Here is a 17,976-nt window from a genome sequence, read left to right as displayed (position 1 = left end):
ATGAACATACTTGCATTGAATATAAATAACAACCAGAAGATGAACAACTTGCAGCTCTTTTCACAAAAAATCTTAAGAGTAAAAATACTCGTAAGTCATACACATTTCAGTATAACTTACGATCAATTTTAATCGTAAGATTTTTTGTGAAAAGAATCGCAGTTGATGTACATACCTGTATTGAATATGAATAACAAGACGAAGATGTAACATACCTGTACTAAGTTTGAATAACAACCAGGAGATGTACATACCTGTATTGAATATGAATAACAACAAGAAGATGTTACATACCTGTGCTAATTATGAATAACAACCAGGAGATGTACATACCTGTATTGAATATGAATAACAACAAGAAGATGTTACATACCTGTACTAATTATAACAACCAGGAGATGTACATATCTGTATTGAATATGAATAACAACCAGAAGGTGTACATATCTGTATTGAATATGAATAACAACCAGAAGATGTACATACCTGTATTGAATATGAATAACAACAAGAAGATGTTACATACCTGTACTAATTATGAATAACAACCAGGAGATGTACATACCTGTATTGAATATGAATAACAACCAGAAGATGTACATACCTGTATTGAATATGAATAACAACCAGAATATGTTACATACCTGTACTAAGTGTGAATAACAACCAGGAGATGTACATACCTGTATTTCCAGTTGACTAACAACTTGCATCTGTACTCTTGCTTGAGCTGTACTTCTATCATCAAGATGGTGGTCTTCATTGATATGTCTGTAAAAATATGATTTTCTTTTGTACATAAAATAGAGATAAGGGAAATGCCAATGAGACAGCAACCCAACAACACATAAAACAACTTGAAAGACAAGGTACATAAAAAGGGATAACATTTATGACCAAAGCAGTTTTACTTACCCTAATCTAGATAGTGAATATATTTACAAAGGCTACAAATCATCTGTCATCCACATTAGTTCTTCAAGTAACAAAAGGTGTAATCAGTTAAGACAATCACTTAGTTTTTAATCAAAATGAATCAGAAGGATAGCTACTTTATAACCCCTAGGGCCTTACAGCATCAAGCATGGTGATATCTGAAAAAATCTTATAAGTGAATGTCTAAGAAATATGGGGCTATGATTTTAGATTTCAAATCCCATGGTGCTATTTCAAAATACTGGGGAGAACACTGAGAATAGACAAGTACAAAGAAATGAGACAATCTTACAACAAAAGGCATCTGAATAGGACCATCCAGTTTACATTCAATTAGACAATACAAGTATGACGGATTGACAACACTTGTGTGCATAACATGTGTTAAATACCAGTCAACAACACTTATGTGTAAAACATGTGTTAAATACCAGTCAACAACACTTTTGTTTTCAAAACACATGTTAAATACCAGTCAACAATTCTTAATTTCAAAACACATGTTAAATACCAGTCAACAATGCTTAATTTCAAAACACATGTTAAATACCAATCTACAACACTTATGTTCAAAACAAGTGTTATATACTACTACACAAGTGATGCTTTGTAAATATCAATGGATTAATTGTCAAATAACAAGTAGTATCTTTATTCTAAGAGGTCAGTATATTTAAGAACCACTTCAAAGCTATTAAATAAACTTAAATTTCCCATAAAATGATTTTATAAATTTTCAACTGGAATAAACATATACACACCTTGTTAAGCCTTTATACTAAAACTTCATAAAACAAGAATATGTATCTATAGGACAATGCCCAAATTGCACTATCACATTTCCAAGTTCAGTCAACCACAAAATCTAGGTCAAACCATAATTTGATGCACATTTTATAAAGTTCATTAAAATGAAATGTGTACTAAGTTCAAGTTGTTGTGACCACAACTTCATGGTTAACTATTTTAAAATTTAAACCTGACACAAGATGGTAGAATAACTAACAGTCCCACAGACAGGTAAACATAAAGCACTCTACTATCAGCGGCCGGTTGTACGAACATGTCATTAGTCTAATGAGTCATTAAGTCTTCATTAGCCTAATGCATCATAAAGGCTTAATGAAGACTTAATGACCTATTAGGCTAATGTCACGTTCGTACAACCGGCTGCTGGTCTGTAGAGTTACCAAGTGTCCTTATCCCTATCATGACATTTTGACTGAGTTTGGATTTACATGACAGGTCATGCATACAAAGTAGGTGAAGTTTACCCTGTTTACACACCTGATCTCGCTCAATTTGGATTTCATACGATTCCCTTAGTACTTTTTTTTCAAATTTTAAATTGTATATTCAAAATAGATTTACAAGTTTTGAACATTGGTAGACTATCTGTTACCTCTTACTGATATTTGTAACAGATCATCTTCACAATCGTAGCGGCCAAGGTGATACAAATCTGGTTTAACTTTGATTGGTTAAAAACTTTATTTATACACAAAAAACAATCACAGGTTAATAATTTGATTATCATGACCTTAGTGGGAAAACTGCTTTGAAAACATATGGACTGGCTAATTATTTTTTAACTACGACTATTTTTAGGATGAATTATGATTGAGGGATAAGTGTATATAATAGCTTTGATTTTATCATTAGATAATAACCTGAAAAATACTTTGTAATTTTCACACTGAATATCACAACCTGGCCATTTACACAGTCCCTGTCTGTATAATGTTGTAAATTTTGGTTCATCATCTTCCTCTTCTGGTTGAGGGCGACTTGGTTGACCTGAAATACAAAATAAAGTTTGACTTTTAAATCTAATAGAAAGAAAACTACCAGTACCAGTGTATAAAATGATAAGATTATTTCCAAATTAACTGAATTGTTGATTACAGTTGGTAAGCTTCAGTGACAAAAATATTTCTGTTGAAACATATCATTATATAAACAATTCTGATCATATAAAAAATGATAAATTGCAAAGTTTTATTAATGGTTAATTAATAACTTTCTTCGTCTGGAGAGGTCTCCAAAATTCAATCAAAACAAACAGTCAACTGGAAATGAAGTGTGCTTTTTTGTTAATCTTTTTAATATTTTTTTTATAACAAAAATATAGTTTTCAATAACCATAGATATTACCACACATTATTTTGTATTGCACCTGAGATATTGTGTTGAGACAGGTGGTTAGCCACACCATTGGTCCACGTGGGCAGTGCCTGAGAAGTAGGGGTTTGAGATCGTGTGGAGTTGAGACCATTAAAGTGAGCTTTGGACTCATCTTGTAGACCAGACTGTGCTGCCACTTCTTTCCATAATTGCTGAATCTCAACAGGAGACATCATCCCTGCAATTATAATGGACCAATATTATATCATTTAAATTTTAAATAAAATGAAATGTTGAGTATATTAATGAAACATATTGAAACAAAAACTTTACTACAGAATACCTTTTCAAAGTTCACACATTTTCATTGTCCAATTCCATTTTTCCTATTTGTTTATATAATCTTAGATATGTTGGTAGTGGCTTCAGGTTGTCTTTCTTTATCTATAGTCATTAATATTAATTGCAGGGCAATAGAGAAAAACATTTTATTTTTAAAATGTAGTAATCACTGCCATTAGAGGCCTAAAATGTATTAGTTAAGATGTTGGCTGCTCAAATCTATATAAAAAAAGCTCAATTTGGTGCTTAGGGCAAGTTGGGATCTATATGGATTTATAGTAGAAGCTTCAGTTTTGTGTTGTGTCAGCTTCTTGTTAATTTGGTTTTGGTGGTGAAGACTGTCTAATCTGCAGACATTTTAAATAAAATCAACTGAGGATGGTAACTGCTGCATTTATGGTTAAGGGTCATGCCACTTAAAGAATAATTTCAGGAAAAAGGTTAATAATAATTTAAATAAGTTTTAATCACAGTTGTGAACTTGACCTTTGACTTATAGACTTCAAATTCATGTGTTGTATTTCTCTCCTGGATAAGTTTGGTAGATAAAAAAAATATTGTCCAGAAACAAAATTTAACCCAATCTTATTCTCTTACAAAAGGACAGTATCAAGATATTTTTTTTACTGCTTGAATGTATGGTACAAAACTGAAAGGCATTATCTGAAAACAAAACATTTGACCAATTGAAGTCTATCATTTGCTCCTGTGACCTTGACCTTAGACCCAGTAACCTTGAAAATATTCTGTGACTTTTTCACCTCACAATGAATTATCCAACAGACTGTTTAAGATCTGATTTATGGCTCAAAAGACATTGGCTGGAAACAATTTTTTGTTATTTTTAGGAACTGAATCCTTGACCTCTTACCCACAAGCCATAAAGTAAATAGGGGACTCATTCTATGCAAGGAACATTTTCAAGCTACATTTGGTGAATGTTTAATCCACAGATCAAAAGATATCATCTTGAAACCAAAATTTTATCAATTTTAAGAGTTTATTCCCTTGAACCTTATACATATTCCAATACATTGTAATAATAAAAACATATATATTTTTTTTCAACTTTAACTGTATATAACCGTTTATACACACCAATCTGTTCAATTTGAATAATGGGGGGGGGGGGGGGGGGAGTGTGGGCTATAAAAAAATTATGAAGGTGTCAAATTATTGCTGTCCATGTTATTTACAAGATATCATTTAATGTGATAGTTGTCTAATGTAAAATCCAACCTGTATGTTTTCTTATTCCACTATCAAAATAACTAACGAGTGAACTTGAGTGAAACAAAAGATCTGAAAGATTTTAAGATAATTCACAACAGATACTATAATCCATATAAAAAATCTGCAAATCAACAAAAAACAAAGCCACTTGAAATGTAAACAGACCAGAACATAATAAACACTAACTAGCTATGTTAAACCATTAATATGAAGATCTGTTCTGAATTAAGTCATGTGCAAATCCTAACAAATTACTAATAGACAATTTCCTGTTTGTCTGACTTCACCATCAGCTGTTTATGTATATTTTTTTAGAAATTCAATTCAGTTTTCAAAAAGACTGTGTTGCTTATATTTTTTGTTGATATACTTTCCAAAAACCAAACAGGAACAATTAAAGGGCTTATTAAAAAAAAAAAATCTGCATTGCAATTTAATTTAGTCTGTTACAATAATCATCTTTTTTCTAATTGATTTGGGTAACGCCCATGCAAGACCCTCATGGGTAGTTAAGGTTGTTAATTACCCCCTGTAGTAAGAAACTACCCAAAATACCCATTAAGGCTTCAATCTGTATAGCACCAAAAGAAAGAACTTTAGTTCTGGATTTCTGTACCACCAAATAATTTGCAATTTGAGTTCATGATTTGACAACTTGGGGGGAGTTTGCATAGAAAGCATTACACTTTAAATTTTGAATTTTACTCAAGACTGATGGGAGGATTCAAGCTCTATCAAGATTTATACCCTATATTTCATAACAATTGGTTTTACCTCAAATACAGAAGTCAGACCTTCACCCCAGAAGTAAGATTTAGTCAATCTCTGAAGGAATAATTGAACTAACCTGTTAAAAAACTGTAATAAGGATGCATCACTGGTATAAAATCTTTGAAAAAGGCAGACATTTTGAACACACAAAAGAAAAAAAATTGCTTTAAAATGTGTTTACTTTTCTTTCCTGCATTATTTACTTGCTCTAAACAGGAAACTGTTTTGTTAGAAATTAATGGCCTTTGTATATGAAAACTTTGGTTGTGTACATAAACGTGTAAACAATCCCTGGGAATTTAATAAACTAAGTAAACAAACATCATGGCCACCCCAGGGTTGTTGTAAACAAACTAGATTAAAAATAGATCTTTTTATCTCTAAACAGCTGAAGAAATAAATAAAATTTATCTCAAACTTATTAAATGATCACCTGCAAAAATCCATTGGACATAATTGAGTTAAACAACAATTTACACCTAAAAAATATGTCAAATAACTATACAGTTTACATAAACTACAAATAAAAACATGTGTTTCAATTGTATTTGTACATGTATGTATTTACATAAAGTGTCATTCAGGTTTATACAGCATATGTTCATAATGGTACAGCAGCTGATAACATGTTTTTCACACCGTACAGTGCAATTTTTTTATTTCTTCAAAAAGATTTTCTGATCATAAAACAGTATCAAAGATCAACTGTTACGAGTTTTACAAGGACCAATGCTTTAATTCAGTCTGTTGATTATTGTCAAATACCTTCAGAATATGTGCTTGACTGATTTTACTTTTAGCTGATGTAACCTAAAATCAAGTTATAAAATTCAAATGAAAATTCCATAGCAAGATTATGTCTTATATTTTGTAACAAACAAGACTGCATTGACTTTTATAGACTAAGAAGGCAAGCTCCCTATATATACCCATTTTTTTTCAAAATGTAATATCATTTAAACAATATCTAAAATGTTTGCAACAAGTATCACATAGAATTGTGTTTATTAGAAAATATAATATTTGTTTTTATAAAATTAAATTAATATACTGCTTTATTCAATTCTTAATGCAATCTTAGGATCAATCAAGAACAGCCAAACATGTAACATTTTCCCCATTTATTTTTCAAACCCACGCGAATTAAGAATGATGTTATTAATGCATAAAGAAACACTGTCAATATTTGTTTATTTTTTTCCACCAATTTATGATAAATTAGAAGGAAAAGCTTAATTCAACATCATTTAATTCTTCTTCTAAAACAAATAACACTGTCAGCACAAAATCAATAGGTACACAGTCTAATAGAAACACAGTTGTTTGTTTTTGTTAAAAGAATGGGAGATTTCACCCACATTGGATCACAATTTTGTTTACTCTTTTGAACTTCATCAATCAACAATTTGGAAATACTTTTTCTTTTCATTTTTTTTTTCAGTTAAGGCCTTATACTCTATTACTGGTACATACCATTGTCTTACATATAACATTAAGTGATAATGTTTTTAATATTTTTCAAACTTTCAGTCATATATTGTGTTTAAATATTTATAATTATTTTGGAATATTTTTTTCCACATTTGAAGGAGGAAGGACTTACTACCAAGTTATGTCAAAACCATATCAATAATGCAAGTTAAAATATAGTCATAATATAACTTATTTATTAATTTAGCTCTTTTTAATATTACCTGTAATAACATGAATTCTGAATTGATTCTTACTAAAAATGAGTTATGTCCCTTCCTAAGAATTAGTAACTGACTTACAGGATAAGTGGTGCAAACATGAATGAGACATTAACCCAACAACACAATTAAACAATTAAGATATCATTGTATCTGGTCTTTCTTTATACTTTTAAGATTTTTCTGGTCATAGTTGAAGTAATCAAAGAGTTATAGAATAACCACATGACAGATACATGCCAAACCTACCATTTTTTTGTTTTTTTGGGGGTTTTTTTCTGGAAGGGGGAATGAGGAACCCCTATGGCTTTAACTCTGAATAGTATTACATGTAGGCATTAAAAACTGTTCGGCCAAGCCAAAAAAATGAAAGTATACACAATTTCTTATTACACACTATTCCAATGCATAATTTTTGTCAGGCCACTGAATTATGAACAATATTAGTGCAAAAAGTCGCCAAACTTTTCATGTAATTTTCATTTTTTTTAAAATGCATCATTTTCTCAACATACCCTTAACCAGCTATATAGATATACATGTAGTTCTACTGTAGGCAGGGTAACTATGTATATTTGCATGGTTAAAACAATGTAGTAATAGTTAAAGCTTCAGGAAAAGTTATCAAATTGCTGCATTAAAATATTTAATTTTCCATTAAATATATAATTCCAGTAATACACAGCTGTTTTTAATGTAATATGATCTCAAATAATCACAAAATTTCAAAAACAAAAATTACTGTGAAAAGATAGGAAGTATTTTTCAAGTTTGTAAAAAAATATATTCTAAAGTTACGATAGAATAATGTCACTTTTAGAAAAAAAATGTAGATAAAACTTAATATTTAGTCACCAAATTATGCATGAGATTCTCAGTTGATCAAACCAATATGAGAAAAAAAATTATCTTAAATTCTGTTTGATAAAATTTATTGTTCTATTGCCATGATATACTGTACAGGTCTTATTAGGGGTAGATAATTAAAACCTAACATTACAAAAACAACAAGCATGGCAATACATAGCCCACTACCGGGTAAAAATTACATTATACTGGAACAAAATGCTAACTAGTTCCATAACTTGTCATGGTGTAAACAAAGAGTAAATATCAAGTCATTATATTTAAGCATGACTAAAAACAGTGTGAATAACTGATTATATGAGTGAATTTTTCAAGTCCAAGGACCATAATTTGCAGAAATTTATCAGACCAAAACAAAAATTTGAACTTGATCTGGAACTTGTCATGATAAAACTATATACCAATTATCAATCAATATCTTCAAGCATGATGAAAAAAGTGTGGAAAACACTCTTAACATTGGATATGATTAATAGTTCTCTAAAATTAGATATGATGTAATACAATGTATATCTATTTTCAAATTATAATCAAATATAGTTAATAGTTCCAAATATTTTTTCTTTCATTTGTCACAAACTAATATAGATTTGTAACTTATCTATAAAGTCTCAACAACTTTTATCTACACAATGTAATGTAATGAAATATATACCTTAATGAAAATAGATTATTATCTAATTTAAGGATTTCACTGAATAATATTTTTTATATATATATAGCATTCAGAAAATTAGTTAGTACAAAATAACAAACAAACAAACTGGCACAAATTTTTCAAACAATTTACTTAAGAATTTCTTTAAAAAAATGAGTTATCTCTCTTTGTATAGAAATATGGTTTAACATAGTACATTTTTTGTACTCTAACATTAGATATGGATTTTTTATATGGACCATAACTCTGGACTAAATCATCAGAATGGAACAAAATTCGAACTTGATCTATAACTTGTCATGATAAAACCATAGAACAAATATTAAATCAATATCTTTAAGAACGAAGAAAAAAAGTGTGGAAAGCTGATTTGCCGGACTGACAGATGGACAGACAGACAGACGGACAGACAGACAGAGTGCAAACCTAAAGTCCACTTCGACTTCGTCGGTAGGGGACTAATAAATTGCTTTTCATATTAAAGTTGATAAGTTTATCTTTTTAAGATTTATTTGCTTTTCATTTTCCTCTCTTTCTTTACTTTTATTCTTTTTTTCAAGATCATTATGGGATCAAGTTTAAGGCTAACAATTTAGTTGACTGGAAATAAGTTATCCAAAAATAAAGATTCATACAGTATTGTCTAGTGAAATTCATCATTTCTCTTCACGTTTTTAACAACAGGCTTGTTCACCATTCTAATCCATATTTCATTATTTTTATGTCAAAGAATGGAGAAATGTCATATAATGTTGTTTTAGAATCTGTTTCTCTGATAATTTTGTTCAACATTGATGTCCTTAGCTGGCGATCTGAACAAATGTGTCCGTTTTGAATGCTTTATAAGGCATTTGCAGTTGTAACATTAAACAGTTCCTTTGAAGTTTGATGTGATAACTAAATTTCAACAAAATAGGACAAAAATAAATTAACCACACTAATTATATATCTGCTAAAAACCATCAACACACAGAACAGAAAATTACAAAACAAGACGGGGAATAGCGGTACATGTATATCGTTTAAAAATTGGATAAAAGGGCACTTCAATTTTGTACATTGTTTCTTTCATTTTATTGAATGCTTAATTTGAGGTGCAGATCCATACATATATATATATATATTTAGAAATATCAAGTTGGAGATTCCAATTAAAAGGGGAAAGAGGAGGGGTGGAGGAGTATTTTCTTAATTTTTTTGCCATTTTAAACAAATCTAAAAGGAGGAAAGGAGGGTTTCAGCCCCCAGAACATCCTCTTCTGGATCAGTCAATTATCTGTCTGTCAAGCTTCAGGAATTAAGTAGTGACTGACATGATGTTACTCTGTACACCTTCAAAGTCTGTGTTCTATAAGCATTGTTTGTCAATGTAATGAACAGACTCACAAAATTTGACTGTATGCAATACTGTAAATTCAGATTTTATTGCGTGCATTTATTATTGCGATTTTGTCATTTTAGACTAAAATGCGATTTTAATTTTTGCGATATTGAGAAAAATCCTGTTTAATTCATATGAAAAATTTCAAAATGCGAGTTTAAATTATTGCGATTATAACCATGTCGCATTTTTCGCAATAATAAAAACATCGCAATAATTTCTGAATTTACAGTATATTATTTGAAAATAGTGAATCCAAAATATAACATTTTAAAATACATAACCAACTATTTCTTTAAAGTATATCCTGATGATTGATGGTGGAAGGAATAAAAATTTATCATATCAATAGGGACAAAAAAAATATGCAATAAATTGCCTAAATATGTACATCAGTTAAATTTTCTCTGAGAATTGAAATATTTGGTTCTAAATCATAACAAGGTTATTGCACAGATATTAAGAATTCCTGTCCCTCAGTGTAAACCATATTTTGCTAGCATACTTATGAAATATAGTATACTGATCTGAGATATACCCTTCAATAAAAGGGCAATAACTAAATAACACAATATTCATAGCTGTACACTGATCCCTATGAAATAAATGTATGGTTCTAACCTTGGCTGACACCAACAAAAGGCTGGGCTAGACATGCTAACAAGAACTGTCTTTGTTGTAACTGTATTTGTTGTATCTGTTGTACAAGCTGTTGTTGTTGCACTGCCAACTGAGTCAGCTGTTGTTGTGATTTGCTGTTTTTCACTTTGTCTGGTTGCTGCATGAGCTTTGACTGTTGTAACATGTTCATTTGTAACTGTTCATTGAGTTCTTGAAGAACTTGCTCTTGGAGTTTTTGCTGTTGCTAATATAACCAACAAAATAAACATGATCATGAAGATAATCAACAACAAATTATATAATTTAACATTGAAAGTAAAACACCCAAGGTACAATTTCTACTTTTGGGATAATTAAAGAATTGAAACCTTTTAATAAAATAAATACCTTTTTCTTCTTACATTATTAATTTTCAAAAAGTTGCATAATAGATTCGTGTACACTTTGTGGCTTTTTAAAATATGCTTTAAAAAAAAGTTTAATTAGTAAATATGCTTTATTTTGAAGGCTTCATATTCATAAGGACACCTTAATAAACAAAGAACCATTGCATGAGAAAGCTCTTTTTAATGTCTGGGTTATTTTAGTATTTCTCAGACAGATTCAGACATGATTATTAATTTATACACCTATGGACACCAAAATAAATCTATCTCAAAATCAATAAAACAAATTATTGACAAATATTTATTTTTAAGATTAACAACTTTTTAAATTTGTTTTAAAAAATAAGACCTTTCAAATTATTTCAACGCTATCAATAGTAATGTCAATTTTAAAATTCACCCCTACAGAAATATGAGTCAACATTTTGGATAATTATTTTGTGATTTTAAAATTCAAATAAGGTGCACTTGAAAATGGTCTCAACAAACATTATCTGAGAATTATTTTTTATCATTGACACCCACATCTTCTAGCTGTTTTGTCATATTATCTGAAGCTTTGCAATACAAATATAAAATTTGTTGTCAATATTACTTTCCATAGCATATCTTCAAGGAAAATTCCAGCTTGATTTTTAGGTCATCTTTAGTGTAATTGATGGCGTGGGAGTTAAAAAAAATGATATTATGCAGGTTACAATCACTGATTTCATCAAAGTATTTATTACAATACATGCATAACACTCTAAGATGTAAGACATGATAACGGTTAATGAAATCTACCAAATATGTCCTCAAGGAAGGTGAAACAAAATACATATTCAACACGGTCATCAAAACAACAAATAGATGTTTATGTGACATCGGAAGTGTCTTTTACCCTAGGCTTTATGTACTAACACTATTATCATGAAGAAGATCAAGGGCTGTTATATTGTGTCCCTGTTGTCAACATTACAAGATTTTCAACAGCTACCACTGAGGCATGATCATAATACATGTGAAATTCATGTTTCTTTTTGTCAATTTTGATAATTGTTATATTAATATCAGCAACGAGGTTATAACCTATTGGTTGAAAATTACAAAAGTAATTCATCATTTGAAGTAAGATGTTCTTCTCAAATGTTTTGTTGCTTTTATTACAATTTTTTTATGTAATTTATGTAAGGATATTTTTTCAAACAAATCAACATCACGCTTACACTTTAATCTAAAGAAATGTTTCTGTAACCAGACATAAAATTTTCAAAAACATGCTGACATTAAATGTGAATTTTGTTTTTTTTTTTAGTCTATTGGAGCAATAGCAATATTTTGTTTATCAGTTATAAAAGACAGTATTTCATGGAATATCATTTCAATTCAATCAGTTATATTTTATTATAATTAGAGGGCATCATTCTAGAATTACATGAGTTGCATTAGCCGAGTTGTAATAAAGCATTATAATGTAGTATGTATAAGTATAGAAAGATTGGTATGGACTATAAATAGGATTCAAAGGATCGTGTCTTTTAACTCAAATTTAAAGCTATTTCAAATATTTTCAGGAAATTGTGCTTTGCAGAATAATAAAAATTTTAGCTTATAAAAATAACTGATTGTGAGAAGAAGACATATAAAAAATAATTCAACTTCCTTTAGAGACAGATGAATGCAAACTATGATATGACCCAAGTTGGAGCTTAATTGTGCATGTGTTCAGCATGTTCAGTTAAAGAAAAGAATGGAAGCTGAAAAACTGAAAAGACGGATGCCAGGAGGAAAACTGATTTCCTTAACTGATTCAGCCTTTTTGGTTTGATCTGCTCTTCAACATTTGTAATAGATTTTTGATTTTCAAATATTTTGGCCTTGAGTATCACTGAAGAAACAATAATTGTCAAAATGTGCATCTGGTGCATTAAAATTGGTATCGTTTATGTTTTATCTATGATGAGAAATCAAACAGTTCATTTCTTATCATATTTATATTCATACTGGGTCAATATAATATGCATCAACAATCTCCTGAGGTCGTGTTGATGGCTAATTAGATGGGATCCAGTGACTCCAGTCCCAAATAAAATGAAATGTTGACACTTAATAACAATCCACACATTGTTTATTGTTACCTATGGTACTTTTGAAATTATGTAATGCATTTTAATAAATTAAAGTCAAATTTGAGAGTCTGAGTCTATTTGTTGGGCATAAATTTGGAGGTTATGCCTATCCCAGAAAAAAATTGCAATTATATTGAAGGAACTTTACCAAACATAGCCAAATTTGCCAATTTCTGAAAAGTTTATGAGATTTTCATTGTATTTAAAAACATAGCATTCCTTATGTAAATTAAGACACTTTTTTGGTATGCCAATTATGACACATGCTGTTAATAAAATTTGTAAGCTTATCTCAAATTAAAATAGCTACATGTAGGCTTCATGATTTATATCCTTTGAATTAACAAGAAATAAAGTAGTCTAAAAGAACAGCATACTAAATATTGCACAGTTGAAGGATGGAAAGGAGAATCATGCCAAATATCTTGTTTCTAGATAAATACATATCTGGGGCTCTTTTCACAAAAAATCTAACCATAAGAATTGATTGTAAGTTATACTGAATTGTTCATGACTTATGAGTATTTTTTCTTTTAATATTTTTTGTGAATTTAGTCACAAAAGAAGCCAAAATTTCCAAACTTTTAAAAATAACTGACTTTAAATTACATTTACAAACTAACAGGTATTTTTTCATTGCTACAAAAGTAATTCATTTCGCCTTCAATTACTGTATAAATAACTATTTCTATGTCAAAGAGACAATACATCTTTTTTCGCCACAGACATAATTGTGTAACCCGGTCATGAAATTCTCCAGACCATTTGATGGTTACTATCTTGATCTATGAATGAAACAAGTATACAAAAAACTCATAATTATGTCAGTATTTTCTCATCGTCAATAGCCTGAGGGTATCAGACAGGCTTTTGGCTATCAATCAACAGAGTGATCTCCCTTACTCTTCACACCTGTCAACCAGTAAGGCCAATTACCTATTGCTTTTTTTGCAACAAATATTTTTTTCTAAAGACAGGTGAGATGATATTTATGACCCAATTGAAAGACAAAAACATTGTTGATGTGCAGGTTGTCATTATATTCTTAACAACAAAGGCAATAAACAACATCTTTGGTGTACACCTAGCGGTAAATGTGCCAAGGAAGGTGTAATTTTAACAAATAATATAAAAGTCAGCAGATATATTTATGCACATCATGTATTATATAATTTCATACTAGGAAAAACAAAATTTGTACATGTTAAATTTATGAGAAACAAACAAGAAAGGGTTAATCTAACTGTTATATCTTAATACAATAATTATAATATTTTGCATCATATATCATTCAAAATCTCCACATCTGATCATACTGATGTTACTTTTTTTCCCCGAACATTTGATAGTCCCTTACTTTTTTAAAATACTGTTCCAAGTAAATGGTTGAGCTTTTGAAATCATTCTTTTAACTAAAAAAATAGCAGAATTTGCAGCTATTTGGTAATTTTTATAATTATAATTATATTAGAAGAAAATCAATGTCCATGAAAGTACATGTAGTAGTTACATCAAGGATAGGACAAAAAATCAAATACTAAAAAATATTGCAAATAACCAGGTAGACCAAACACTTCTAAGGTTCAGATGAAATTCTAAAACCAACTTATGACATAGAAAAATTGCAATGGTAGTCCAATGCTAGCATCAGTGTCATTTTTGGAAAATTTTAATCTAGTTGTATAAAAGATAATGCCACTTATGAGGGCTAATTGGGAACTTCCTTCATATAAAGCTAAAAGACACTAAATGTTGCAGTGACTCGTGTAAAATATCTATCTCATTTCTGTAAAATAGAATTACCTCAGTATAAAAAAAACTGACCTGATGTTGCATAACCATTGACTGATGTTGCATCAACTGTTGAATTTGAGTTGGGTTAATAGCAGGAGTTGTTTGTTGCTGTAAAAATTGCTGAAGCTGTTGTGCCGTCAGACCATGCTGAGCAGCCATTGCCATCTGTTGTCCAAGTATTCCTCCCATTCCAATTCCTGTTTCTATGGCACTGTTTGACTTGACCTTTCTTTTTGCTGCAACTGGTTGATCATGGGGAGATTTTTGCCCAGTTTCCTTGATTTTTGATAAAAAAAAATATGTTTAAGTCCTTGTTCAAATCAAAATAAAATTTAAAATACAAACGGCAGTCAAGAGAGACATGTGCTCTGAAATATTTTGTCTATATATCAGTGTGACATACAGAAATTCAATTTTATCACACATTTCAATAACTTGTGTAATGAATCATAAATTTAACATTTTAATGTTATACCAGTAAGTCAGTTACTACACTTCTGAAGAAGTAATACTAGTTTTTTGGTAAAAATGAAAAAAAATTACTAATTTCTTTGACATAAATCATTTCAAGTTATACACTATTTTTCTCTCTCTCACACCTAATTTAATGCAAATTAATGGAAAATATGCTAAAGGGAAAAAAACTGCTAATCATCAACTCTTGAGTATTACAGCCCTGATAATTCCCAGAAGGAAATAACTGTTATTTGGTAGGTGAAAATTTAGGGCCAATTCAGGATTCAGGAGAAGAATAATGAAAAAAAAGAGGTACCTGAGATTCTTCTGTCATGTCACCATTTCTCAGAATTTCGCCATTTTGCAAACTTTCTGTACTTTCACGAACTGATGTTAAGTTGATTGCTCCTTGATGTTCAGTTTTATCCATTATGCCATTGCTCTGTAATACACAAAAAAACTTGTCCATCATGTATGTAAAATCCAAATATTGACCATTACTTAAAAAAGAACCAATGACAGCCTAATTACCCCTGTATCCTTTATGAAAGAAGTGTAGTCTTTCCTTATCTAAGTATCATCTAGTTAAAACCTTTTTTTTGTAATATAAACCAGTTTTTCTGTAAAATTTCTCAAAAAATTCAAGACTTGTTTTCCAAGTTTCATTCTAAATCTAGTTTTCTATGTTGAGTGTCTGAAATTTTATAATAAGTTAATAGTGATTAACACAGAAATTTATATATTTGCAAAAAGGCCAGAAAGATTGGCATTATTTTCAAAATCACTTATAACATGCTGCAAAGTAGATAAAAGGCTAGAATAGTAGCACTACATAGAGTCTACAGCACAAAACAATAAACTGAAATTACAGCTGAACAATGGTAATTTTTTTCAATATCAAGACCATTCATCTGGAGGAAAAATAGAAGCCTGTCAATATTATTGTTATTATTTTTAAGACACAATTTCTGTATTCGTCCCTCTCCAATATACTACATTGAAACTCACAGACAAAAATCAAGACAGGACCAAGGTCACAATTTGTGTAAGCAATGACTGATTGTCATCTTATTATGAAGAAGAAAACAAAACAAACTTGAAAAAAGATAATACAAAACAAGTTTTTTAACTGAAAAAATATGATTTAAAACCATTGCATAATTCATTACTTTAATGTTGATAATAAGTCTTGTACAGGTATTTCTTTACATATCTTAAAAGTTTTAACCAATAAGTAAAAGAAATACTGTAAATTCAGAAATCATTGCAAGGTTTTAATTATGTAAATAATGCGACTGAGTATCGCAATAATAAGAACTCGCATTCTGATATTTGATACATATATCTGTATACAGATTTTTCTGAAATCGCAATATATATTCTCACATTTTTGTCCATTCTTCAAAAATTGCATTAATAAATGCATGCAATAATTTCTTAATTTACAGTATGCAAAATCACAGCACCAGATCACATGACAATATGATACATAGGACAAAAAAAAAATATGAGCATTTTTATTTTTTTAAATTCTATTCCTTTCTTGTGAAACTTTATGTCGTTTACTGTAGATACATTTACTTTCTTGGGTGCTTGGCAGCCTTTGTGGATTGAGGAGAAATAGTATTTTCGGGGATTATGGATTTCATGCTTTTAACGAATACATATGCATATCTGTATTTTGTGGAATAGTTATATTCATTGTTAACCTCAACCTACAAAATCCATGACACTAAGTACGCATGTACAATAATAGATTCAATGTCTTTCAAAACTTGTTCTATGCACAGTTAACTATTGTACAATTTTCTTACACTATTGAGTAAACTTTTTGCAATTTTTTAAAATATACTATAAAGTTGACCTCAATTCTAATAAAATTTAAGCAAATGAACATTTTGACCTTAAATTTGAACAGAATTTATAAACTTCAGATATATGTATTAAGGTAAGCCAATAAGCTTTATAACAAAAACCTATAAATATATATGTATAACAGAACAATACATATTTATATTTTGATCTGTTTTGTTTAGCAATAAATAAAAGTTCTAATTCAAATCTAGTGAATGAATAAGGAGGTTAACTTAACCACACTAAGTAACTTATACCTCAGGCATTGTTCAAAAGAACATTTTCATAAAACTGTTTACGTATTAAATTCTCTTAATCGGGATTAATGTATATTCACACCTTGAAATTATTTGTAACAATTCCATGCAAACAATCTATAATATTAGATTTAAGCAAAAGGTAATGTGCTCAGTTGTGCGTAATGTCTGGTGAAAAACAATATGAGGATAAAGCCGATTCGTGTCAATAATAACATTCTTCTTGATTACCCTGGCTTTTTAACTAAGTAACAACCTTATAAATTATGTCAGTAGGTCAGATTCCCTTATAGAAATCTTTAATAAGAACAGGAGATGGTTATGACACAAACTGTGACTTTTCAGGAACCCAAACAAAATAATGTAAATAAGTTATCTCCAAAGTTGTTGACATTTATCTGATCAATATGGTGTTCTCTCATCCAGATGAGAAGAATTCTATCTTAGTCAGATTTAACTTTTTGAATGACATCAATTTTTTTTTTTTAAATTAATCA

General features: G+C 29.6%; 1 protein-coding gene across 2 annotated transcripts in view; it reads right to left on the bottom strand.

Moving 5' to 3' along the window:
- The window catches only part of LOC127701838 (forkhead box protein P1-like), a 60,886-nt gene that overhangs the window by 20,875 nt on the left and 22,035 nt on the right, over positions 1-17,976 (bottom strand). For both annotated transcript variants that reach the window (XM_052205822.1, XM_052205814.1), the window contains 6 exons: positions 15,685-15,810; positions 14,943-15,188; positions 10,625-10,868; positions 3,113-3,298; positions 2,607-2,733; positions 684-771 (listed from right to left, as the gene is read on the bottom strand). In XM_052205822.1, the coding sequence (XP_052061782.1) occupies positions 684-771; positions 2,607-2,733; positions 3,113-3,298; positions 10,625-10,868; positions 14,943-15,188; positions 15,685-15,798 (1,005 nt within the window). In that variant the 5' untranslated portion in view covers positions 15,799-15,810. The remainder of the gene's footprint in view (positions 1-683; positions 772-2,606; positions 2,734-3,112; positions 3,299-10,624; positions 10,869-14,942; positions 15,189-15,684; positions 15,811-17,976) is intronic.

The sequence above is a fragment of the Mytilus californianus genome, unplaced genomic scaffold, assembly GCF_021869535.1.
Source record: "Mytilus californianus isolate M0D057914Y unplaced genomic scaffold, xbMytCali1.0.p SCAF_1, whole genome shotgun sequence".
Lineage (NCBI taxonomy): Eukaryota > Metazoa > Mollusca > Bivalvia > Mytilida > Mytilidae > Mytilus > Mytilus californianus.
Note: the sequence above shows the minus strand (reverse complement) of the source record. Positions and strands in the feature narration are given on the sequence as shown.